This window comes from Diceros bicornis, chromosome 14, assembly GCF_020826845.1.
Source record: "Diceros bicornis minor isolate mBicDic1 chromosome 14, mDicBic1.mat.cur, whole genome shotgun sequence".
NCBI lineage: Eukaryota > Metazoa > Chordata > Mammalia > Perissodactyla > Rhinocerotidae > Diceros > Diceros bicornis.
The window spans coordinates 12,626,490-12,654,142 of record NC_080753.1 but is presented as its reverse complement, the minus strand read 5'-3'; the positions used below and the strand labels follow the sequence as shown (position 1 = coordinate 12,654,142).

Sequence of the window (27,653 nt, the reverse complement as noted above, 5' to 3'; positions counted from 1 at the left end):
TTTTTTGGTAGAATTGACAGGACTTCGTAATTTGTTGGAAGGAGTGGTGATTGGAGAGGAAGGTGTCAACGATACGTCCCAAGCATCTTTCGTGAGAAGCAGGTTGCACAGATGTTCCATTTACTGATATGGAGATCAATGGAAGAGGAGCAGATGGAAGCAGAAAGAGAAGCAGGAGTTCAATTTAAGTGTATTGAGCTTGAAATTTCTGGAGAAATCCAATAAAAATGTCACATAAGCACTTATACATATATTTCTGGAGTGAAACCATAGACTTTTTTGGGTCCAAAGAGAAACCGTTGAAAATGATTAGCATTTAGATGGTAGCTGAAGCCATGGGAGTGGAAAGGAGGGTTATAGAGCAAAACCCAAAGAACCTCAACATCTAAATGTCAAACGGAGAAAGACGAGCTAGTAAAGGAAACTGAGGTGGTCAGAGAGGGAGAACCAGGCTTGGTGTCACATAGACCTGGGAGAGGGAGCGTTCCAAGAAGGCAGGGATGGTTAGCAGTGTGAAATGTTGGTGAGAGGTCGCATAAAACAGATGCTAAAAAATTCCCTTTGGGCTTGGCAATATCTAAGTCTGTAGAAAAAGAAAGAATAAATGGCAGTTGGTTCTTCTTGCTGAATCTTTGCATTTGTATCTGTTATAATTTTGGGTGCAAATTACACTAGAATATTCTTTTATCTCCATCTTAAGTTCTGTCAAATTTGATTTGTCTTATGTGAGTTTACTTGACATTCACATTTTTTCATATTGTGTGTGTACTAAACTTGAAGAAAAGAAAAAATGCCTAATTAGTTAAGATTATATGAAGGCTAAGAGAATCCTTTGGTTATTATACTGAATGACTTTCAAAAATATTTGAACATTATTGGAAAGTAAAAAAGTGCAATTCTTTGCATTCATGTAGACGCTCCTCAAATTGATTCTCAACTCAAACTTTCAACAAATTTTATTGAGCCATGATCATGTACCAAGCACCTTGCTAGGTGCTGGGGATGCTGAGATGAATAACAAGGAAAGCCTCAATAAATAAAATAAAATAGGCCCCACCGATTTGACACAGCTGTGAAAAGCTATCAACCAATCATTCAAGGAAGCCACTGGGAGGTTCCACAGACTCTTGGGGTCTTTTGAGCTGAACTAATTGACAGAAGAGTGGAGGTGGAGCAGACCCTGGGGACGGTGAAACTGATAAATGGATTTGATTTTTCTTGTATCTTCAGTGCTGATTGAATTGTGTTGCCTTGTCTGTCAGTACTGAATCAAATTGACAGGACAGTTTGTGCTCCACTTGTTTTCTCTTGTTTGACATTGGTCTTTCATTGATTTGTCATCTCGACACTGACTCTATAACTGCTGTTACTATGAACTGGACTGTTACAAACAAAACAACAACCATAGCAAGAAAGAAAAGCTTTATTTTTACTTAGGTGAAAGCATGGAAAGAGTGTTGTTTTAAAAAGAATTCTTGGAAAGGTCTCTTGACATTCATAAAAACGTGACTTATAAAACATATACAAAACACATGTATATGTGTACACAAACACACACACACACACACAAAAAGGACTCTAAGATATTTTTTGCTTGGGTCAGTGCAGAGCTAATCTTGATTGTGGAGCATAAAGAACAAGGGTTTTGGAGTCAAGCTTAGGTTCAGCTACTAGTTCTTCCCTTCTCCCTGGGTGTTCTCAGGCAGGTTGTTTAATCTCTCTCTGTCTCGTTTTTCTCATCTATCACATTGGGATAATAAATAATTTCCCCCCGTCTTGTTGTGAAGATTAAATGGAATAGTGTGTCTGCTACCTAGAAGGCTGCTCACTTGACACATTTTTTAATTCTTAAAAAATACATGCTTTCTTTAACTTCTTTATTACTCTGACCCTGTTTTCAGAATTATTTTTAGAAAGTATAATGTGGAGCTGATTCAATTATGGCATTAATGAGCACTTATCTGTGATATACATACTTTTACACTTATTTCAATTTATTCTAATTTTTAAAAAATTTTTGATCCAGCTTACTCTGAGAACACAAGTAGATGATTAAGGATGAAAAGGGAAAGAGAAATGTGACTATAGGAGGGAAGAATTAATTTCTTTGGTAAATGTGATAAAATTTTCACGACCTTAGATAATATGATTCTATATGTACCAAGAAAGCCAAAAAAGTAGGAGTCTGGTCACATACACTTTAACTCTATTGGATTGTGTAAAGGCAGTGTGGTTGGAAATATAATTTTCTAGTTGGTGAACATTAAGGAAAGCTGTGGTACATGAACAAATGGTTCAATAGAGGAAATGATTATAAGCAATTCCTTAGAATTATAGAGAACTGGGGGCAATGGATTACACCACAGTTGAGAATGTTTTCAATTATTGGGAAAGTATACTTTACCTACTTGCTGAGATGAGTTTTAATGTCTGTGGATACTTCAGATTTTGGGAGCCTCTGTGATGGAATTTTACTTAGCCCCTTGTGCAGTGCTACCTCCCAAATGTAGCTTAATTAGTTCTTTTTTGGTGATTTTGTTTTATAATCTAATAGTTTCTGTGGTAGGTATTGCCCTCAAAATTCCAAATATGATAGAATTCACATGGAGGTTAGGTAGTGTATATCTGTGAATTTCCAGAGACGTGTGGTGGGGGGAGGGGACATCAGAAGTAGGAAGTACAGTGGCTTCTGACTTCATTTTGTCAACCGAAGTGTTGACAAGCGATTGGTTTTCCCTTGAAAAAGAGAACACTTACAGGGTAATCACCGTACATTCTTAAAAGCATATAATACGAGTTTACCATTTCAGAATCTAGGATCAGGACTTTATCCTGTGCACCAGGAATATGATATATATAACAATTCTGATGAATGAATGAACTTGGAGATTTTGTTAAAATGTGTGTGTTGCTATGGCAATTTACAATGTCTTCTCTGAACAGAAACACATAGGATATTACTGACTGCTTCAATAAGACCTAAGAGAAGGTCAGGCCAACTCTGTGTTACAATAAAAAGGAAATGGTTACAGAAAAACGAATTTTGCAGATGATGAATGAATACTACTTGTGATATTAAGTGACAACTTTGATTTATTTTGATCCTCAGAATAAATGCATTAAATATTCTTTTCCATCCCCATCATTGTACTAATTATGATCATTACATTTCTGGACACAAATGAGATGGTTGGATGTGATGAATGTAATCCTGATTAGAATATTGTTATAGTGATCAAACTGTTCTTCCTGCCTCCAACACCACACTTATCAATTTTGTCCGTCTTGCCCATGATCAGCTTTGTCTTTCTATGGCTGCCTACAAGCCTCCTCCTTCTAAATCTTTTGTGATTTCTGCACGCATGCACAAAGAGTAGCTCCTGACATTACTTCAGGCTCTCCTCTCTGGTGTGCCCTCCTTTCCTCTTGGCATTTTCTACAAATTGTTCAAGGCCCATCATACCTTCTCTCATTGCAGCTGGAAATGATTCCACCCACTTCTATCTTCTCCTACATCCTACTTTTTATCACTTCTGTTATTAATTGCTCCTTAGACATGAGTGTCAGTTTAGCGAGTTACCATGTAATTTTGAAATGTTACTTAACCTATTTGGACCTCAGTTGTCTTATCTACGAAGCAAAGAAATTGGATTAGAGTCAGAATAATTTTGGGGGTCATACGGTCTCGACTACTCAACTCTGCCATTAGCTGATATAGATAATATGTAAATGAGTGAGCTTGACTGTGGCTGGATTTAACCTGTGAGTCACAGTTGGCCAACCCCTGGAATATACTATAATCTCTGAGTCTCCTTCCAGTGTTAATATTTTATGAGAAAATAAAAAGCCATTTATATTCCTAGCATCAAAGGGCTGAAGTTTTCCCTCAAAGTGTATCTTCCTAAGATATTACCCTAGTTAATTGTCATTGGTGGTAATGGATGATTTTAGTCTTGCTCTCTCTCTCCAGTACATTTCACATGGTTTGGGCATCTTAACATATAGTCTCTCAATATAATAAATGCAGAGGGATAGTTCTCTCAGTTTTACAGCAGATCATTCTGACCAGAGCATAAACTGGATACAAATCTTGTTGTCAATTTCCTCCATACTCCTTTGTACAGGTCAAATTACATGTGATCTTATACTTACAATCTTTTTGCTTCCTGAAATATTAGGGTAAGGTGGGATAAGCAATACGTCAGCAACTCAATAAATAGCGTTGGTTGGTTGATTAATTAAGAACACAATCATCTCTGACCTTTTCATTCAGAAAAATGATCTTTCAGAAATATCCATTGGCTTCTCCAATCTATAATAAAATTTATAGCTCCTTGGCAGAAAATGTCAATAAAAGTACCTGATCTTAGATTCAGTGAACCCTGGCTGGCTTTACATTTTGCTTCAGTAGAAAATGAAGAAGGATGAGGAATTCCCTCACTTAATTGTACTTTCCCATGCAGTCTATTCTCATTCGTCTTTGAGATAGCATTAATTAGCACTTTCTGATAGCTCTCTATCTTGTTCAATACTGCCACACTCACTGGGCCTGAGTATTTTTTTGAAGGAAGTTACTAAGCCTCTCTTGTAGAAAGTTCGTAAGGCAACAAAAACCTGCACATCTTTGCCTCATTCTTACTGCAGTTATCGTTCAAATCTTTGTGTAAAGGGAGCTGAGAGTCTATCTTCAGTCTCACCTTTAAAAGCAAAATCCTATATCCAGAGTAGTCATATCATTGTTATTGACTTGAAGCTCATCTGGTGCTTTCTTTATACTTGTATCCTATCTGACTTTCATTTCCTTAATAAGAAGGGTTGGAGTTCCGTATCAGGCTCTCTTATATATTTGTTCCCTGTTTTCCTCCAAAATTTCCTGTTCTAGTAGGCTGTACTGCATAAAATTTCTTTACATGTCCATTGTTTAGAAACTTTTTTTTTATCTGTCTGGATCTATATTCACTAATACAGAATTGGTCTGCCTAGAAAACATGCGTTTGAATTCCTGTTGTCCGTCTATTGAGACCTGCTGGGACTCTAGACATAGAAAACCATCAGAAGCATTGCAACATTTTAGTCTAGATGATTCTGCTACAATGTAGTACACCTACCGTCAATATAAAATAAAACTTTTTTTCTTCTATAACTCTAAATTCTTGGATGGATGTGAGATCTACTTTAAAGAACTAGATTGTAAACAAATGTAATCTTGACACACGAGTTAGGAAATATTCTCATCAAAGAGGAATTTCCTCAGTCTGTAGAAAAGTCTTTCGCAATTTCTTTTAATAACCAGCTTTCCTTGGTTCTTACAGTATTTTACCTGTCAGAAACCCTGAAAAGCCATGAATTTAAAGGTTAATATGCAGAACCATGATCAGTAGAGAGAACTCAAAAGAAGATGAAGCAACTCTGTAATTATGGTCTTAGGCAGCAATAAATCAACCTGATTGGCAGGAACACATCTCTGTGTGATGTGAAGTGTACCTCGAGTAATGCTGCGTTTGATGTATCTACTCATTCAACCTTGAAATCCTGGAGTTCACCTTGATTCTTTCTTCTCCCTTTCTGTCAATATAAATTGGTTAACAAATTCCATCACTTTCACCTCCAAAATAGCTCTCAAATCTGTGCCTCCTGTTAATTTTCGCTACCAGTGTACTTCAATTCACTTGCTCAACAAATATCTATTAAGGGTCAGCTGTGTGATAGTCACTATTTGAGATGTTGGAAACACAGCTGTTAAAAGAATAAACAATATTTGCTTTATGGGTCTTACATTCTTATTCAGAATTTCATTATTTCTTGCTTTAACTACAACATTCATCTTAAGCTTTAAACCTCCTCCCCCTGGAATCTATCCCCCACGCTAACACAGAGTTGTCCCTCTGAAAGACTATCAGGACCATGTCACATCGTATATTTGGAGGACTCTTCATCACCAACTTTGTAAATGCTAAGCTTGGTAGCCATGAGTGCTCTTTACGGCCTGAGCCAAATCTGCTTTTCTAACATTGTTTCCTGCCACTCCCATCACTGTTCTCCAGTCACCCTGAACCAAGTGCTGCTCTTAGACCAGGCTGAGATGAGGTCTTCATGGCTGTCTTGTGACTTTGCACTTACTTGTTGTGCCTAAAATTCTACACTCCCATTTTTACTTGAAAAATTTCTACTCAACTCTGTGAAGGGAGTTGTCTCTGCCCTCTGCAAACAGTTAATTTCTTTATCTGTAGCCCATAGAAAATCTTCAAACGTGCTTTTATAAAAGTAGCAGTTATAGAATTCAAATTAGTTTTATATTTATTTGTTTTTCATTTCACAACTTTACTCCCATTAGATTGTCAGCTTCTTTGAGTCAAAAGATGTATCTTCTTTGTACTACAGAGTATACTGTTTGCAGAATAAAGGCAGAAATAAATGGATGAAGTACACAAGACTGTGTTTTCTTCCTAAAAGAGATATTTATGGGAATATAAATATTACTTTAAGAAAGTTGTGTCTTCAGTTTTTTCTTATTTACTGTGTCTAATATGATCACCACTGGATGTGTGGACCTCAATGGCAAAATCAACCAAAAACAAAGGGAGAGAAAAAAATTATCAAAATCTTATACAAAGTAGTTATTCAGTTCTAATTATTTTACTATCGAGACATAGCTTAAAATAGGGTTTAAAAGTCTAGTATTGTTTAGCACAGTTATCTGAAAATAACATCCGTTTTGAAGGGAACATACATAAAGATATTCATAACCTTAGCAATACAAACTCTTACATCATTCTTTAATGGGTTTTAATGCTTTAATCTGCAGAATTTATGGTCTCTCTGGAAAGATTTTTAATATTATGCAAAAGAGTAGTATTTCCAGAACTATCTAAAAGTTAGCATATAAGATGAATCCAGAAGGAAGAGCTTAAATGATCATGTGTTTGAAGTGGTAGATGTAACCAGAGATTCTGTGTAGGGAACCATCGGTTCTCAGGCATCCTCAGGGAATGTGGGACACGGGCTAAGAGCTGCCCAGATATTTTCAATACCAGCATTTTCCCAGGTGTCACTAGATTTTGAGAGAAAAGAAGCATTCCTGGATCTTAACAAATAATTGAAATCATTTAATCTAATGAGGTAGAAAAATTTCAAAAGAATAATATAAAGTTCATAGGAAGTTGAATCCTTTGAGGCAAGAAAAGCCACTATTAGGATCTCTCAAACTTGTGAACCTATTGTACACCTTGTTCTAGATTAGCAAGTTTAAGGAAACAATCTCAGCAGAGTAAGGTTAAAATGAAGAGGTATAAGTGAAGGAAAGAAGAGTGTGAATAGCTTTGTTTAGAGCAAATATGAATGTAATGAAGATCCTCATGTCCTCAAAGACAGCCGTTGACGTAGAGAATATTTGTGAAAATATATGCATATTTCTAGAATTTTCAGCCTATTGGTATAATGGCAAGCAGAAGTCTAGTACCACAATTCAAAAACATACATACGTTAAAGGAAAATATCCTTCATAGGTCAAATAGAGGGGAACTCTCTCCTGTAAGTGAATAATATAAGTAGTCTTCTTGCTTTATACTAGTTAACTTTTATTTTTGTTTGGATAATTTGAATTTGCTCTGATACCAATGGGAAATAACCTGGGGTAAAGCGATTTTTCCCAGTCTTTCAGAGTATGTGATATTTAGAAAACCACCCAGGTGTCTATTTCTCTACAACACCCCATTGCGAATCTACAGGATATTTGATTACCATCTTAGGAACTGTCTGGAGAATACAGAGGAGAGGAAAGATAGCTGAATAGATTCCAGTGCAAACGTTAGATCCTGTGATGGATGGTCTTTGCTTGTCATTTGACATGCAGGCTGTAACATAGGGAACTGCATGATAGCTTCTGTGGTGGTGTGATATTTTCTTTCCTTCTGAATTTTGCATCCAGATTAACATCTTTTGTTTATAATTATCTTTCACAAGCATCCTAGTCTCTGAAACTATCCAATTTAGCAGGCTTACTTTCTTTTTCTTCTTTCACCTCTATTTGAAGATTTTATTAATTTGTTTTTCTGTCCATTTCTAGAATGTTTATAATAATATGAATGCTGGCATTCTCCCTGGGTTAAAAATGACTGGTGTTTTGAATAATGTGTCTTAGTTATAGTAAACAGCAATGCTTCTTGAAAAGAAATTCATAGCAAATCCAAGGAGTTGATATTTGCAAAATAAGAATTATCGCTGTCTATTATAGCATTGAAAATATTATTTAGATAATCATGACAAAATATATAGGAACATATGAAAAATATACCAGTTGAACAAAAGTAATAGTGATGGTTTGTATTTCTTAGACATCTCCAAACTAAAGTAGTTTATTCCACTCAATTTATTCGGTAATGCTAGAATAAGAAAACTTAAACAGCTACATTCTGAAGTTCCTCTTCTCCTTCATGGGGAAATGTTGTGTTTCCTTAGAATTAGTCAGTCTCTGATCTGTTGGTAATGGTGTTATGTGTAGACGTTATTTTTCTAAATCTTAACTTCATATGCAATTGTGGATCTTCATGCCCCAAAACACTGTCTCAATATTTCTGAGAATGCCTAAGAGTATCTAAAATGGACTTAATAATAAGTACAATACTTATTTCATCATATATTTTCTTGTATGTCTTTTCACTTTCTTCTGTTGAATATTTCTTTGTTTTCCCGTGCACCATCCTCAATACATAGGACCCCAAGAAGTTTGAAAGATCTTACAAAGTGGGAAAGAAACTTTATCCACTTTTGGTGTTACCCTATATTTGAGTGTTATTAGAGTGCTTTATAGAATATGCAGAGTTTTTAGTGAAATAGCTATTTTCTGTTTTATTAACAAGCCTGACTTGTCCTTTCCCTAATTCTGAACTTACTTGAGTGCAATGTGAGAGCTAAGCTTGGACAGCTCTGAGTGACAGGCAACAAAATGATACTCTCAATTGCTCCTCCTCTCTTTTGATCAAGGCTTAATTATTGGATCAAGCTTGTCATGTCTGCATCCTTCTTTCTTGAGTAGGAGTTCTTTCTTAGGAAGCTCCTCAGTGCCTCAAGCAAGACTGCCCCCCTTCTCACCATATCTGGTGGGATCTCAGATATGGGGCTCCTCTACTGCCTGTATAATTTTGGAGCCGAATGGTTCCTTAGATTCTTCTGATTTAGTCTTGTATTTTGTGGTTTGTGTAAATAGCTAAAGTAACCAGTAGCCAGAGCGTCTGGAAGGAAGTTTGATTGCGTGATAAAGGCTTTTTGAAATTGTTATGGTAGCATAAGTGGGTAGAAAATGAGTGACTTGAGGCTTCAGATATGAACTACTACTTGAAGTACATAATGACCTTTGAAGATTTGGGGGCACATATTATGATTGGTAAATTTTTAATGGTGATGTCTTTGTAGAAAAGTTACAAGGATGTAAATGCAATTTCAAAACTGAAAAATGGTTTTGGAAATTGAACCAGTTTGAACTTACACATTAAACTACCCAGAATATTTGAAATCTTAAAGTATTTCAGTCTACCCCTGTGTACAGCAGAGAACCAAAAGAGAGATAGCAATCAGTGCAATTATCCCTCCTAGCCTCTATTAGGAACAGGAGAAATAAAACTTGTTCTTTAGTGATTTCCCACCTCCCAAGTCACTTTTTTCTTCCCTTGCTCTCATGCTGAAAGATCCAAATGCATTAATATATTTTCTTGAATGCCCCAAGATCTTTACCACGAACCTGTCATCTTTAGGTAATACCTCCATGCTGTGGTGCCATCACTCTATTTTATACCCTGTTAAAAATAACTGTCTCCAAACTGAAATGTTGAAAATATTTGAACAACAAATTTATACCTCTTCCAGGAATGTTTGTTATGTAAAGACACACCATGATTTAGCTTGAAGGAGCTCTGATGTTGGGATATTAGGGATGGATTGATGGGGTGATACGTGGACAGGACTATATTCTTACGATTGATGGATAGTGATAGTCAATATGTTTTCCTGATATAAAACTGATGCTGTTCGGTACATACTGCAGTTGGGGAATGTCTATTTCTAAGAGAAGCAATATGACATATTAAGAAGGACATGGGATTTGGAGTCCTGGATCAACATTTCCCACTCTATGATCTTGGACAAGTCTTGTTATTTCATTAGTACATAGGACATGTTAATAACACCTAACTCACTGGGTTTAGTCAAGAGAAAAAATGAGATATTGTAGGTTTTGGTTCTTTACGAACTGTTTCCTGCTACACTGAAATGGGCCAGTACTGGGAATATAGGATTTGATTTCCATATGTATAGGGAAAGTCCACATTAGGCACATAGCCATTTTATAAAATAAGATATGCATATGAATATTTTTACATAAACTCTCTGATCTACAACAATTATCTGTATTTACATTATGGTTTTTATCAGTAGTCTTGGGAACTTTTAGTTTATGCCATTTAGGGTAAAGTTTGAGAGAGCTAGAAGTAAAGAGAGGAGGCATCTTTAAGTACTTGAAAACCTCTGTACCCCGGTTGCCTTAAGACTTATCTCCTTTGGTCAATGAGTTTGATTCAAGCTATTTAGATATAGTTGAGTATATTCTGAGAAAGTAAATAATGTTGTGGTCAAAAAGAAAACTATATGAGCACATTTCTGTAGAGCAATGATGACAGTTTCATAGTGAAACAGAGTGGGGCAAAAGGAAAATAGAAAAGAAATAATACCGACAATAATCCGCATTTTATCAAGATGCAAATAAAACATTTTTAATCATCCCAATATTTATTATTGTTATTATTTGTAGATGGGGCATATTGAGAGGAGCCCAGGGGCGGAAAGAAAAATTTTGGGTATGTAACTCCACTTGAATTTCCACTGTGAAGTGAATATTTTAGAATCTTCTGTGTCTCTACTCCCTGCTTTGTGTTATTTAGTCACATCCTAAGTCACTGTAATATTGTTTATAATATCGATGTTTACTCCAACACAAAACTCATTATAATCATTTATATTAGAGTAATAATTTTCCTCAATTTCTCTTATTTTAAATTGTAAAAGAAGAGTCAGTATTTTTTTTTTCAAAATGAGAGTCAACAGGAAAACTTTTTGTTCTACTGTTATCTATATTAAACTTTAATGGTTAGTCTTCTCATATATGTCAATCAACTTTGTGTTTTTACATCATTTTTGCTATGCATGATAATGCTAGAGTCAATTTGTGTTGCCAGTATCAATTTACATATATATATATGTATACGCATAGACTCATACACATTTTCTAGGGGACACACACACACACACACACACCCCCACACATTACCTAGGGGTTAAGCGTTTTGTTTTTGTGTTTGCCAATTATAACATATACATGTTTCTTTATGGAGAAAGAACAAATGTCTAGTCTAAAAAAATAATAGAAAGTTACATCTAAGAAACAGTTTGAAAAAGATTGGAACATATTATCTCAAATATTCAGTTGATTACAATAAACTTGGATGAATTATCCCAAGTCCTGATATTATATACCTTTTTTGTTTTTCAGAAATAGAATAAAGTCTAGGTGATGATGTTTGTCATGGAATTTGAATTCGAATGTATGCAATAGAAGGCATATTATCACTTATAAAACACTAAATGTTAGGACTTATGCTCACCAAAGTGACTCTGGTTAACTAGATTTCTCCACAAGACACTCACAAAAACCAATCACCCAAGTATGTGGTCGCACCTTGTATTTGTCTTGTTGATATATACAAGTATTATGCTTTTAAGTAGAATGATGCTCCTTTGTATTTAAACTAAGCTTTCTTAAGTATTATTTTCCTCATTAAAATAAACCTTGAAGTAGCTAATAATTAACATTAATATTCAATAGTTAAAATTCATAAAATATGAAAGAGGATATGTTATTCAATACCTACAATTAAGTTTCTGTATGAGACTTTAACTGAATTTGAACAGTTATTCAATCTCATAATAATATAATATTTAGAGACAAAAACAAGTTCTTTGATTAATGTACTTAACTCACAGCAGTTCTTAGCATGTAGCACTCGATAACTATTTGTTGAGTGAATATGCATGTGTTGAGTGAATATGAATATGAATATCAATGCAGAGGAAAACATTTTGTGATCCTCTCACCCTCAACTCATCATTTCCATCCTAGAGCCCCATGTGTTGTAGACACACACACACATACACACTCACTCACACTCATATATTCAGCACATCCATGCACACTATCCTTTTACACTACTTTTGTTGTAGTTACTATGAATTCTGAACTTACTACTTATAAAAAATTTTGAAAGAAAACTTTATTTCATGGGCATGGGGGCAGGATTTCTTTCTGCTATGACTCTTTTCCATAAACTGTTGAATGTAAGTGGTAGGAATACAAGAATCAGCCTGAAAATTTATCATATTTTATTAAATTGCACATTTCCGTTGACTTTTTCCTCCACTAAAGTGTGAAGGAAATATCATCTTGGGCCAGTATCATACCTGCCTTATTTACCAATGTATCCAAAGGGCAAAGCAAAGTGGCTGGTGCATAGTGGGACTATAAACAATACTTGTTGAATGAGGGAATGAATAACATTAATCTACGCACTCAGGAAAAATTAGTCAAGTCACTAAAATAGTTTTCATTTTGTATGAAACTTAATATTGGTTTAATTAAAATATGAAATCTTTAAGTACTATTGTACTGTTTTGTCAAGAATTGTGAAGAGTCTGAGATGTTATTCCACTTGCGTTAAGGCACTTGGGTCAGAAGAAGAGTTCTTAATTGATGTTTATGAACAGATCAACAGCCAGATGTCACAGCATTGGTGCCTTACACTTTAGTCTTGCAGGTGAAATGATAAGAGCCAATGGAACTTTTCTACACAGGTAGCAGTTTACACCCCTTGAATAAGAGGCAGAGAACAATGGTTTTCTCCATTTACAGACGGGAGAAGGACAGGAAACCTCCTCTTTTCTTGGAAGCAGAGAAAAAACTTTTATTCCGTTAAGATGAGATGGAAAGGGACCTGTGTTCTTATCCTAACACTTAGCAATAGAAATATGTCTTTCCAAGGGCCAGGTAAACAGCAGACAATGTCTCCAAATGCTGGTCTTAATCCCTTTTGACATGGACATGTAAATACTGAGGGAGATGATGTTCCAGTACTCCTGGAACCCTGGGGCTTAATTTAGGACCTTGTCTGGTCTCTAACTCTTTGAACCTCTTGGGGCGATAAGAGAAGTTTTATTACCTTTTGAGATCAGATCAATTAACTAGACAAATGGCTACAGATCTAATTCTCATGGTATGTGAAGATAAAATATTTCTAGGAAAAGTGAAAGCAAATATTCCCTATCTTTATGTCATATACACTTTTTGTGTGTCAGGAGACTAGGATTTTTTGCAAGAGAACTGAGAAGTTCAGGGTAGCTTTTTTCCCCACATGACATATGAGTGTTTCAAAATATTGACAGATAGGCCTAGAATATAGTAAATTATAATAAAAAATAAATAGATGACTTCCACCACTGAGTAAAAGTGTAATGGATAGCAGCAAGCCATAAATTCCACTATATAAGTAGAAAATAACAGCATTAACTTCCCAAACTTACATTTTTAAAGAAATGAGAGAACTGAATCTGGAGACGATTTTCTGTTCTGGGTGCATTGGGTAGGTCTGGGCACAATCTAAGGATGGGATTTGAAATAGACAGAGAGAGCCCTCTAGGAGAAGGAGATTTCAGCTGGACTGGAATTCAGAGGAACTCCAAACACAGCCATTTCTTCCCATGGAATATTGACTGAGTGCTGGAGTAGTGTGAGTAGCTAAGGAAGGGGAATGGAAAGGCCGAGTGAATTCTGTAGCATTGCAGAGCCTGGGGATGGAGCCCCACCGGAAGATGGCCTGAAACAAACACACGAGAGGTAGAGCCCTTGAAATATTTGAAACAAGGTGTGGACTGAGTTTAGCAAAAACTTGTTTCCAGCCCCAACCCAACTCACTTCCTGACTAAATTGAGGTCATTAGTCCCTTATCATTTCTCTCTAGAAGAAAAGGCTAACCTTTTAAAAATAACCCCAATGTCAGTCTCTGTAATTATTGTGACAAAATATCCAGGATACATTTAAAAATTATGACACATGTGAAGCAGAAATTGTGACCAATAACCAAGGGAAAAAAACTATCAATAGAAGCAATAGATGATACTTTAGATGTAGGCTTTAAAATAACCATTGTAAAAAACATCAAAAAATATATGGATAAAAAGATGGAGAACTTCAGCTAAGGATTTCAATATATACAAAAAATGAATTCTGGAATTTGTGAATGCAATGTCTGAAATTAAGAATTCACTGTATGAGCTAAATAACAGATAGAATTAATGATCTTAAATAAAATCCAATAAAATATATCCAATTTGTGGTACACAGAGGAAAATATAATGAAAAAAAAACAAAAACAGGGGCCGGCCCGGTGGCGCAAGCTGTTGGGTGCGCGCGCTCCGCTGCGGCGGCCCGGGGTTCGCTGGTTCGGATCCCGGGTGCGCACCGAGGCACTGCTTGGTGAGCCATGCTGTGGCGGCGTCCCATGTAAAGTGGAGGAAGATGGGCACCGATGTTAGCCCAGGGCCGTCTTCCTCAGCAAAGAAAAAAGAGGAGGATTGGCGGATGTTAGCTCAGGGCTGATCTCCTCACAAAAAAAAAAAAAAAAAAAAAAAAAAAAACAAATCCAGAATGACGTGAAGATACAGATAAGACAAAATCAAATGGTTTAACATATATGTAATTGTATTCTTAGAAGGATGAGAGACAGAATGAGGCAGAATCAATAACCGAAGACATGATGGCCATAAGTTTTCCTAAACTGAAAAGCATCCATCCAAAGATTCAGGAAGCTCCATGAATTCCAAGTAGGAGAAAAAAAAAAAAAAATCCAGGCATTTCGTAATCAAAGGGTCGATAAAGTGTAAATTTAAAAACAGGCAGGGTTAAAAAATGATACATTACCCTCTGAAAAATGGCATTAAGACTGATGATTGGGGAAAGGATAGTGTCTTCAATAAAAGGTGTTGGGAAAACCGAATGTTCACATGCAAAAGAAGAAATTGGGCCCCTCTCTTACACCACTTACAAAAATTAACTCAAAATGGATTAAAGACTTAAATGTAAGAACTGAAACTGGAAAACTACTAGAATAAAACAGAGAAAAAAAACTCCTTGACATTGGTCTTTGCAATGATTGTTTTGGATAAGACACCAAAAGCACAAGTAACAAAAACAAAAATAAACATGTAGGACTATATTAAACTAAGAAGCTTCTGCACAGCAAAGAAACAATGAACAAAAGGAAAAGCAACCTTCAGAAAGGAGAAAATATTTGTAAACTATATATCTGATTAAGGGTTAATATCCAAAATATATAAGGAACTCATACAACTCAATAGCAAGAAAACAACCCTATTAAAAAATGGGCAAAAGATCGGAACAGATATTTTTCCAAAGAAGACATAAAAATGGCCAACAGGTACATGAAAAGGTGCTGAACATCACCATCAGGGAAATGCAAATCAAAACCACAATGAGATATCACCTCACACCTGTTAGGATGGCTATTATCAAAAAGACAAGAGATAAAAAGTGCTGACGAAGGGGAAGAGAAAAGGGAATCTTTACGCACTGTTGGTGGGAATCTAAATAGGTACAGCTACCATGGAAAACAGTGTAGAGGTTTCCCAAAAAATTCAAAATAGAACTACCATATGATCCATCAATTCCACTTCCGGGCATATATCTGAAGAAAACAAAATCATTATCTCAAAGAGATACCTGCATTCCCATGTTTATTGCAGCATTATTCATAACAGTCAAAAAAGAAAGCAACTTAAAAGTATTTTGACAGATGAATGGATAGAGAAAACGTGAGGGATATATATATGCAACGGAATATTATTCATCCGTAAAAAAGAAGAAAATCCTGCCATTTTAGAAAAACATAGATGAACCTCGAGGGCACTTTGCTAAGTGAAATAAGTCAGACAAATACTATAGGATCTCACTTATATGTAGAATCTAAAACAGCTGAGCTCATATAGAGTAATTGGTGGTTGCCAGGGGTTGGGGGGTGGGGAAACTTCTGGTTATAAGATGAGTAAGTTCTGGGGATTTAATGTACAGCATGGTGATTATAGTTAACAGTACGGTATTATATACTTGAAAGTTGCTAAGAGAGTAGATTTTAAATGTTCTCACCCCACACACACAAAAATAATAACTGTGTGAGGTGATGGATGTGTTAATGACCTTATTTTGGTAAGCATTTTACAACATATATGTATTTAAAATCATCACTTTGTACACCTTAAACTTACACCATGTTTTATGTCAATCATATCTCAAGAAAGCTGGAAAAAAACCCTAATGCCTGACTTCAACAGAAAAAATAAAAAATGGAAGTCAGAGGACAACAAAATGACATTGTTAAAGTGCTGAATAAAATAATTCATAATAACAATAATTATGATGATGATTTACCTGTCAACCTAGAATTTGATATCTGGTGACAATTTTCTTCAAAGAAAGTAAAACAGAGACATTTTCATTCAAACAAAAGCTAAAATAACACAGCTTCAAAAAATATTAGGCAAAAATTACAGGAAGGAGGAGAAATACACAAATCCATAATTGTGTTGTATATTTTAACATACCTCACTTAGTATTTCATAGAAAAAGCTGCTAAAATATAAGGAAAGATATAGAAGATTTAAAAAACTATTGGGTAGCTTTAAATAATTGAAATGCATAGAATACTACTCACAAATATTAACAGGTAACACATTCTTTTTTAACACACAAGGAATATTTGCCAAAAGTGACCCTACGCTGGACCATAGGGCAAGTTCAACAAATTCAAAGGATTGACATTTTACAGAGTATGCCATGTCCAAACTTGTGTTTTTTAGCTAAAGTAGTACTGAATTTAATAGAAAATGCATGTATTAGAAAAGAAGAAAGGTTAAAATCAATGCATACATTAAAAAAAGCAAGGCTGAAAATAGTGATCCAATAAGCTAGATAAAGAACTCAAACCCCAAAAAGAGAGAATGAAGGAAATGATAAAGAGAAGAGCAGAAATCAATGAAAAACAAAGCAGACATACAATAGAGAATATCAATGGAGCAAACAGTTGATTCTTCAAAAAGATTAAATTCCTAGGAAGACTCATAAAGAAACAAATAGGGAAAAAATTGACCATAGAAATGAAGAAAGAAGACATTGGTCCAGTTTCAATAGATATTAAGTAGGCAATAGAGAATGTTATGAAAACATTATGCCAATATATTTGGAAATATGGTTGAAATGGATAAATTCCTTGAAAAACTTCCTTATCAAAACTCACTGAAGTTGAAAATAGAAAGTCTAAATAGTTATGATACTATTTGAAAAGTTGACTCTGTTTAAAAACTCTCACAAAGAAACACTAGGCTCGAATAGCTTCACTGGTGAATTTTTCCAAACATTTAAGGGACAAATAAAACCAAGTTTACATTAAACTTTTCTAGGGAATAAAGAAATAAGAAACAGTTCCCAACTCGTTTTATGAACTGACATAACATCAATACCAAAACTGGACAAGGACAATACAAGAAAGGAAAATTACGGGTCAATATCTCTCACGAACATAAAATTCTAAATAAGATATTACAATCAAGAAATATATTAAAAGGATAATACATTATGATCAAGTAAGGTTTATGCAAAGAATGCAAAGTTGCTTTTAAATATTAAAATCAGTCAATATAGTTCACCACATTATCGGAGTAAAGGAGGGAAAAAAAAACATGATTATCTTAATTAATGCAGATAACGCCATGATAAAATTCAACACCTGAATAAGTTTTCAATTGTTGCTCAACAAATTAGCAGCTTAAAACAGCATACATTCATTATCTCAGAGTTTCCGTGGGTCGGAAGTCCAGTTAACTTAGGGTCCTCTCTCTGCTCATGGATGCAATCAAAATGTTGTCTGAGTGGTGTTCCTTTCTGAAGCTCAAGGCCCTCTTCTAAGCTCACATGGGTGTTGTCAGAGTTAAGTTCTTGTGGTTGTAGGACTAAGTCTCCATTTTCTTGCTGGCTGTCAGCAACACATCAGCTTGCATCTTCAAGGGCATTGGGAAAAAGAGTTCTGACCCCTAGACCCTCTTTTAAAGGGCTCACCTGGTTAGGTTAGGCAGAATAATCTCCCTCTTGATTAACTCACAGTTAATTCATTGGAGATTCGAGTAATATCTTCAAAGTTTCTTCAAATTTGTCATATAATACAACCTATTCACAGAAGTGACATCCCATTGTATTCCCAGGTCCTGCCCACACTCAAATGGAAGGGATTATGCAAGGCAAGTACACGAGGGGGAAAGAATCTTGGAGGCCATTCTAGAATTCTACAGACCACAGAACTCATTCCAGATCTCAAATCTTAGCAAATTAGGGATAGAATTTACCTTCCTTCATCTTATGAAGTCTGTCTTCAAAAACTCTACTGTTAACATCATATTTAATGGTAAAATACTGAACACTTTTCTCTTATCATTGAAACATAAAACGTTTATTGTCATCACCTTCACTAGCATTTTACTGGAGGTTCCACTTAGTGCAGTAAAACAAGAAAAAGAAATAAAGGGGAAGTGTGGAAAGAAATACAACTGACATTATTTGCAGATGACATGATTATGTATATTGGAAATCCAAAAAAAATCCAGAAAGAAAATATTAGAAATAATAAGCATATTTACAAGGTTCCTGGATACTAGATCAATACAAAAAATGAATTATATTTCTATATAGTAACAAGAGACAATTGGAAATTAAAAATAAATATGATCTAAAAGGACATAATGTAAAAACCTAGGACACATTTCAATGAAAGCTGTGCAAGATTATGTTAAGAGAAATTAAAGAAGACCTAGACAAAAGGAGAGATCCACCATGTTCATGTTTTGGAAGGCTCCATATTAACATTCCCAAATTGATTTATAAACTCAATAAAACCTTAATCTAAGTCCCAATAGAGATTTTTTACCCAAGATGACGTCAGTGAATAAGAACAAAGTTGGAGGACTTACACTACCAGATTTCAAGACCTTATATAAAGCTACGGTAATTAAGGTAGCATTTATTAGCACAAGAATAGAGAAATAGACAGATGTTACAAAAAATAATCCAGATTTTCAGCACACAATACACTTGTTTTAAAACAGACACCATTGCATTTCAATTGAGGAAGGAGGGTCTTTTTAGTAAAGTGTTAGATTAGGGCTTAGCAATTTTTTCTGTAAAGGGAAAAATAGTAAATATTTTAGATTTTGAGTGTCACATACAGTCTCTGTCACCTATTTTACTTAAAATTTTGTTTACAACCCTTTAAAAACATAAAAACAAAACCCCAAACCAAAACATTCTTAGCTCAGTAAGTTGTACCAAAACAGGCTGCTGGCCGGATTTGGTCCACGTGCCATAGTTTGCCAACGCCTATGCTACAGCAATTTTATATCCGTATGAAAAAAAATTGAATCTTGGCTCCTACCTCGAGAATACGTGCGAAAATAATTTGAGATGGAGCATAGACCTAAATGTGATTGCAAAATAATAAGGTCTCTAGAAGAAAACATAGGTGATATATGAATGGTATTGATTAGGCAAAACTTTATTAAATTGGACACAAAATGAATAAACTTTATAAGAAAAAAATTATCAGACTATAATAAAATAAGAACTACTACTCATCAAAAGACAGCATTATCAGATAGAAAAGATAAGCCACAGACTGAGAGAATATTATCTATCTATCTATCTATCCATCCATCCATCCATCCATCCATCCATCCATCTATCTATCTATCTATTTGGAAAAATATCTGGCAAGGATTCACATATAGAATATATAAAATTTGTTCAAATACATATGAAGAAAGAAAAATGAATAGCTCAATAAAATATTGGACAAAAGACTTGAACAGGCAATCACAAAAAGAAAATCCAAGTGGCCAACAGACATATGAAAATGTGGTCAACATAATTAGTTATCAGGAAAATCCAAATTCAAATTACAATGAGATACCACTACACATTCTCTAGATAGGCTAAAATTGAAAATTGGGTGAGTGTGAGGATATGAAGTAACTAGAACTCTCATACTACTAATGAATATGTAGATAATGCAAGTACTCATGTTCAACAAGTTTATCAACAGGAGCATAGATAAATAAATTATGGCATAGTTGTTATACAATGAAAATGCACAGAAATAAAAAGGAATTAATATTACTTATATATGCTGTAACATGGATGAATTTCATAAACATTATATTGAACTAAAGAAGTCAAACATGAAAGAATACATACTGTATTATTCTCTTTATTGTAAAGATCAATTTCAGGAAAAATTAATGAGAGGGAGGAGGGTAGATTTTTATAGGGAGAGAATATGGTTGACCTTCTGGAGTGTTATCAATGGTTTATATCTTGATCTAAGTGGAGGTCGCGTTGGCATAAATCTCATGAACATGTGTGTAAATTCACCAAACTGTACACTTCAGATTAATGCACTTTACACATGTGACTGTATCACATATCTCAATATAAAAGATAAAAAGTTAAGTTTTTATAAAATTTCTCCCCTGAATTACTGCCCATTCCTTTATAATTAAATTTTAAAAATTCAGGCTTTTGGAAGAAATAAAATTGATGAAGAAATGAAAGAAATGACAGTAGGAAGGATAAGACTAATAAAAATAATACATGTCCTGAGGTGCCTTTTATTAGCACTACTTTACCAAATGCCACTCTTTATAACTATTTTGACTTTCTTGCAAATCTATGATTAGCTCTCAGTACATAAATTTGCATTTGCTTATAAAATCATCACATACCTTTCTGATTTTTACCAAATATATAATGATAAAGTATTGAGTAATAATAATTTTCAAGACATCCAAATGAAACTAGGTAGAATGCTACCTAGCATAGTTTCAAGAATTTACAAAATATTAATATCCCTAACAATTTATCCTAGGTTACGACTAATTTTATTTGACTTCTCAGTGTTTAGAAGTATACATATTGGAACTGACTAGAAAATATGGAAATTGGAATTCAGTTGCTAAAACTCTCACACGCTTTAATGCTGTCTTGTTTCCATTTAATTCAAAGTCCATTCCATCTTTGAAGTGTTAAATTGAATTAATAATGTTAAACACAGTTTTAAAAGTGCTCTTTTATATAGTCAGGGCTAGTTAAGAAGGCAAAGAGTCAATACAAAAGAGGTAAATTATGACATCAAAAAACAAATTATGGGGAGGGGGAAGTAAAAGATTAGAGTTTTTGTATATGTTCAAAGTTAAGTTGTTATCAACATAAAGTAAACTGTTATATATACAAAATGTTTTATTTAAGCCTCATGATAACTACAAAGCAAAAACCTACAATGATTCACAAAAGATAAAGAAAAGGGAATAAAAGCATGTCACTACTGAAAATCATCAACTAACAAAGAAATACAGCAATAAACAAAAAAAGGAGTAGGAAACTACAAAACAGCCAGAAAACAATTAATAAAATGGCCTTAGTAAGTCCTTACATATCAATAATTACTTTAAATGTAAATAGACTAAATTCTTCAATCAAGTCATAGCATGGCTGAATGAATAAAAAAACAAGATCCAAGTATATGCTGCCTGCAAGAGACTCACTTCAACTTTAAGGACACACATAGACTGAATGTGAAAGAATGAAACCAAAAGAAAGCAGAAATAGCTATACTTTTATCAGACAAAATAGACTTTAAGACACAGGTTATAATTAGATACAAAGAAGATCATTGTATAGCGATAAAGCGGTCAATCCAACAAGACGATATAACATCTGTAAAGATTTATGCATCCAAAAAAGCAGCACCCAAATATATAAAGCACATACCAACAGGTTTGAAGGAAAAAATAGACAACAGTACAGTAATAGTGGGAGACTTGAATACCACACTTTCAACAACGGAAAGGTCATTCAGACAAAAAGTCAATTAGGAAACACTGGACTTGAACTGTACATCACACCAAATGGACCTAATAGACATAAAGAACATTCCACCTGTGTACCCAGAGTACACACTCTTCTCAAGTGCACACAGAACATTCTCCAGGATAGATCACATATTAAGTCATAAAAAAAAGCCTTAAAAAATATAAGAAGATTGAAATCATACCAATTATCTTTTCTGACCACAAAGGTATGAAACTAGAAGTTAATAACAGGAAGAAAACTGGAAAATTCACAGGCTCAGATGATGGTTAGTATTTTTTAGCAATAAAGTATTTCTCAATTAAGGTATGTACATTGTTTTTTAGACATAATACTATTGCGCACTTAACATATTACAGCATAGTGTAAACATAACTTTTATATGCACTGGGAAACCAAAAAGTTTGTGACCCACCTTATGGCGATATTTGCTTTATTGTGGTGGCCTGGAATCAAACCTGCAATATCTTTAAGGTATGCCTGTAGATAGATTCCTAGAACCATACAACATACCAAGACTAAATAATGAAGAAATAGAAAATCTGAACAGACCAATAATGAGTAAGGAGATAGAATCAGTAATCAAAAACCTCCCAATAAAGAAAAGCCCAGGACAAATAGTTTCACTGGTGAATTCTACCAAACATTTAAATAATTAATTCTAATCCTTCTCAAACTCTTCCGAAAAATTGAAGAGCAGGGAACAATCCCAAACTCATTTTATAAGGCCAGCATTACTCTGATACCAAAGCCAGATAGGAGAACTACGTGAAATCTATTTACCAATATCCCTGATGAACATAGATGCAAAAATTCTCAACAAATTACTGGCAAATTGATTTCAACAGTGCATTAAAAGGATCCTCCCATCATGATCAAGTGGGATTTATCTCTGGGATGCAAAGATGGTTCAACATACACAAATCAATGTATGTGATAACAACACATTAATAGAATGAAACACAACATTTATATGATCATCTCAATAGATGCAGAAAAAGCATTTGACAAAATTAAACATCATTTTATGATAAATGTCCTCAACAAATTGGGTATAGAAGGAACATACCTTAATGCAATAAATGCCATATATCATAAACCCACAGCAAACATCTTACTCAGTGGTGAAAGGTTGAAAACTTTCCCACTAAGATCAGAAACACAACAGGGGTGCCCAATCTTACCTCTCCTCTCAACATAGTACTGGAAGTCCCAACGAGTGTAATCAGGCGAGAAAAAGAAATAAAAAGCATCCAAATTGGAAAGGAAGAAGTAGAGCTGTCTCTGTAGGTAGATGCTGTGTCTTTAGAGACACAACCAAAAATCTATTAGAACTAATAAATGAATTTGGTAAAGTTGCAGGATACAAAATCAACATACAAAAATCAGTTGCATTTCTACATACTAACAGCAAACTATCTGAACAAAAAATAAAGAAAATAATCCCATTTACAATAGCATCCAAAAAAATACTCAGGAAGAAATTTAACCAAGGAGATAAAAGATCTGTATATTGAAAATTATAAGAAATTGGTGAAAGAAATTAAAGAAGATGCAAATAAATGGAAGGATACCCCATGTTCATGAATTGGAAGAATTAATATTGTCAAAATGGCCATACTACCCAAAGCCATCTATGGATTCAATACAATATCTATCAAAATTCCAAAGACATTTTTCACGGAAATAGATAAAACAATCCTACAACTTGTATGAAACCACAAAAGACCCTGAATAGCCAAAACCATCATGAGAAAGAACAACAAAGCTGAAAGCATCTCACTTCCTGATTTCAAACTTTATTATAAAGCTATAGTAATCAAAACGGCATGATACTGGCATAAAAATAGATACATAGACCGATGAATAGAACGAGAACCTAGAAATAAACCCACGGACATATGATCAACTAATATTTGACAAGGGAACAAAGAAGACGCAATGGGGAAAGGATAGTTACCTCAATAAATGGTGGAAAAACTGGATAACCACATGCAGAAGAATGAAATTGGACCTCTATTTTATACTACCTGCAAAAATTAACTTGAAATGGATTAAAGACTTAAATGTAAGACCTGAAACCATAAGACTCCTAGAACAAAAGCTTGGGGATTTTTTGGATATGACACTAAAAGCATAAACAACAAAAGCAAAAATCAACAAGTGAGACTACAGCAAACTAAAAACCTTCTGCATAGCAAAAGAAACAATCAGCAAAATAACAAGGTAATCTATGGAATGGGAGAAAATATTTGCAAAACAGACATATCTGATAAAGGGTTAATATCCCAAATATATCAGGGACTCATACACCTCAATAGCAAAAAACCAAGTAGTCCAATCAAAAGAGGGCAAAGGACTTGAATAGACATTTTCCCAAAAAAGACATAAAAATGGTCAACAGGTACATGAAAACATGCTCAACATCACTAATCTTCAGGGAAATGCAAATCAAAACCACAACAAGATGACCTCACACCTGTTAAAATGGCTATTATCAAAAAGACAAAAAATAAGTACTGGTGAGGCTGTGGAGAAAAGGGAACTCTTGTGCACTGTTGGTAGGAATGTAAATTGGTACAGACATGATGGAAAACAGTATGGAGGTTCCTCAAAAAATTAAAAATAGAACTACCATATGATGATGCAGCAAGCCCACTTCTGGGTATACATCCAAAAGAAATAAAAAAGAATATTGAAGAGTTATCTACACTCTCATGTTCATTGAAGCATTATTTACAATAGCCAAGACATGGAAACAACCTGAGTGTTCATCAATGGATAAATGAGTAAAGAAAATGTTTGTACATATATATATATATATACACACACACATATATATATAAAATATACACAGTGGAATGTTATTCAGCCATGAAAAAGAAAGAAATCCTGCCTTTTGTGACAACATGGATAGATCTTGGGGGCATTATACTAAGTGAAGTAAGTCAGACAGATAAAGACAAAATACTATATATTCTCACTTATATGTGGAATCTAAAAAAGCCAAACTCATAGAAATAGAGAATAGAATGGTGGTTACCAGGGGCTGGGGGGTGGAGGAAATGGGGACATATTAGTCAAAGGGTACCAACTCCCAGGTATAAGATGAATAAGATCTGGGGCTGTAATGCACAGCATGGCGACCATAATTATCAATACTGTATTATATACTTGAAAGTTTTTAAGAGAGTAGATCTTAGATGTTATCACCACACACACACACACACACACACACACAAATCGTAATTATATGAAGAGATGGAGGTGTTAATTAAAATTTGTTGTAATCATTTTGCAACATATACATGTATCTAATCATCACATTGTACACCTTAAACTTACATATTTTATATGTCAATATCTCAATAAAGCTGGGGAAAAAAGAAGGCAAAGAGACAAATCTTAAAAGAAATGACAAGAGTCAGTTCTTTCTTAAAGCTTATGTTTTCATGACTATTTTGTCGCTGAGTAAACCTGCCCTTTTACATGACAGAAAACAGTCAAACTCAACGCAACACCATATACCTTGAGAATATCAGTGTAGTTCACGTTTGAGAAAATTTTCCATCTTAAGCCCAGGGGAGGGTGAATGTGAGGCAAGCGTGGAAGCTGTTGTTCTGAAGTCCCCAATTTACCAAATCCTGTGAAAAATTTCAGTTGTTATCCTACTGGACTTTTCTGTTGCATTTAGTTGTGGTCAACTGCCTCCCTCCTGAGTGTCCTTCTGGCCTTCATGAGACTCTCTATCTACTGCATTCATGTGTTTGCTTCCTGTACACTTACTCACCCAAGCTCTAAGCCCAGGAGACATTCTGGACCTGTCCCAACTCTCTAACCATCCTCCTGTTTTAAAAATAAAAATAGAAAGAAAATTTCTAATCCCTATTGATTTTACTTTCTGAATATTTCTCAAATACTTTCTCTGTTTCTCTCCCTATTTTCTCTGCCCCCGTTGTCATCCAACTTGATTATTACAAGTTTATTAACAAGTTTCCTTGCCTCTTGGGTCTACCCTCTTAAGTCCATCCATTTCATTTCACACAGAGTAATGTAATCAAAACATAAATTTGTCCACCTCGTTCTCCTACTGGAAACAACTCAAAACTTGCCCTTATTTTTACCGTATTTTTTCAGTATGGATGTTATTATCTTCTGTTCCAGCCTCGTAACCTACCAGCCTGCTTCCATTTAATGATCTAATTAGACAATTTCATTGCTTCATTTCGCTGCTTCATGCTGCTTCGTGCTTTGGTATTTATGCTTTTGCTGTTTCACTTTACTTGACTCTCCTTCCTCCTTCTTTATCTGGTTATTTTATGGTCAGGCTTCAATATGCATCTCATGTGGCACTTCTTCTGGGACAACTTCCGTGAGCCATTCAAATAAGCGAGATGCCCCTCTGCTGACTTCAACAGCACTCTGTGCGTATTTCTACCTTAGCACTTGCCTTATGGTGGTCGTCCTTCATTAGCCCATGAGCTCTCTGAACACAGGATAAGGTATTGTTTGTTTTACCTGTGTTCCTCCAGTGCCCAGCACAGGGCCAGTCACGTAGTAGACACTTGATAACTGCAGCTTGTCTGCCATCTTCTGATGAGGCATTTCAAGCTCTGACGTATACGTCACTGTTGTACTTTGGGGGACTCAGAGGTGTTACACCAATCCTGGCTATTGCCTACATGTATAGCCATGCATATTAATCTAACTTATGAATAATATAACTGTTTCATTCTTATTTAGAAAATATTTCAGTTCTTAATAATTACAATTTATAATAACTCAAAAGGCATTTAAAGCTACATATCAGTTCCCTGTGTTTTTACAGGCAGGATTAAAAAATATGGAAGTGTGATACTCAGCTTTTTTATTTTTTTGTTTTTCTGCAGGTCGCTGCCAATTCCTGGGGAAAGTCCTGGGGAGAGAACGGCTATTTCAGGATTCTTCGAGGAGTAAACGAGTCTGACATTGAAAAGTTGATTATCGCAGCTTGGGGCCAACTGACAAGTTCAGATGAACCATAACATATCATCAAATTTCCATAAGGCCATGCATTTAAGTAACCCCTTAAATTGAAATTAAGCAGTGTGAGGTTCTCTGTGACCGTGGAATCTGTCTCTTCACCTTGTTATTATAATGTGCCTGTCTTCTTGTTTCACCCCAGGCTCTTGCTTCTGCTTCCTCTATATTACTGAGTACATGAAAATACTTACAGAGGACGGCAGAGTGGCTAAATGCCTTTAAAGCTCCCTGGTTGTGTTTATTTTTCTCTCATGACACTGTTTTTTTGACTTTGATAGTTCACAGTGTGACAGCACTGGTCTCAAAAGTTCATAGCATTCATTTGTAGCAACGATGTGGTTTCTCTCTTTGACCAATGAGGACTTCAGATGGCAAAAAGCAATGAAAACACCAGTTTACTATCTTTACGGTTTTTTCAACCAAATGGTGCTTTCTCACTTCAGACCTTGTTTATGTTTTGCCCAAAGCAATGGAAATAGACTATTGTTTCTCTTAATAAGCTAACATTTTGTTTCTTTTTATTTGCCTAAACCTATCTCACAATCTGAATTCA

The 27,653-nt window shown here is 34.8% G+C and overlaps 1 protein-coding gene across 1 annotated transcript in view; it reads left to right on the top strand.

Annotated features, from left to right (window-relative positions):
• Positions 1 to 27,102, top strand: part of TINAG (tubulointerstitial nephritis antigen) — an 89,076-nt gene extending 61,974 nt beyond the window's left edge. The window contains exons 10-11 of the mRNA XM_058554135.1: positions 10,802 to 10,847; positions 26,968 to 27,102. Of these exons, the coding sequence (XP_058410118.1) occupies positions 10,802 to 10,847; positions 26,968 to 27,102 (181 nt within the window). The remainder of the gene's footprint in view (positions 1 to 10,801; positions 10,848 to 26,967) is intronic.
• The last annotated feature ends 551 nt before the right edge of the window (positions 27,103 to 27,653 follow it).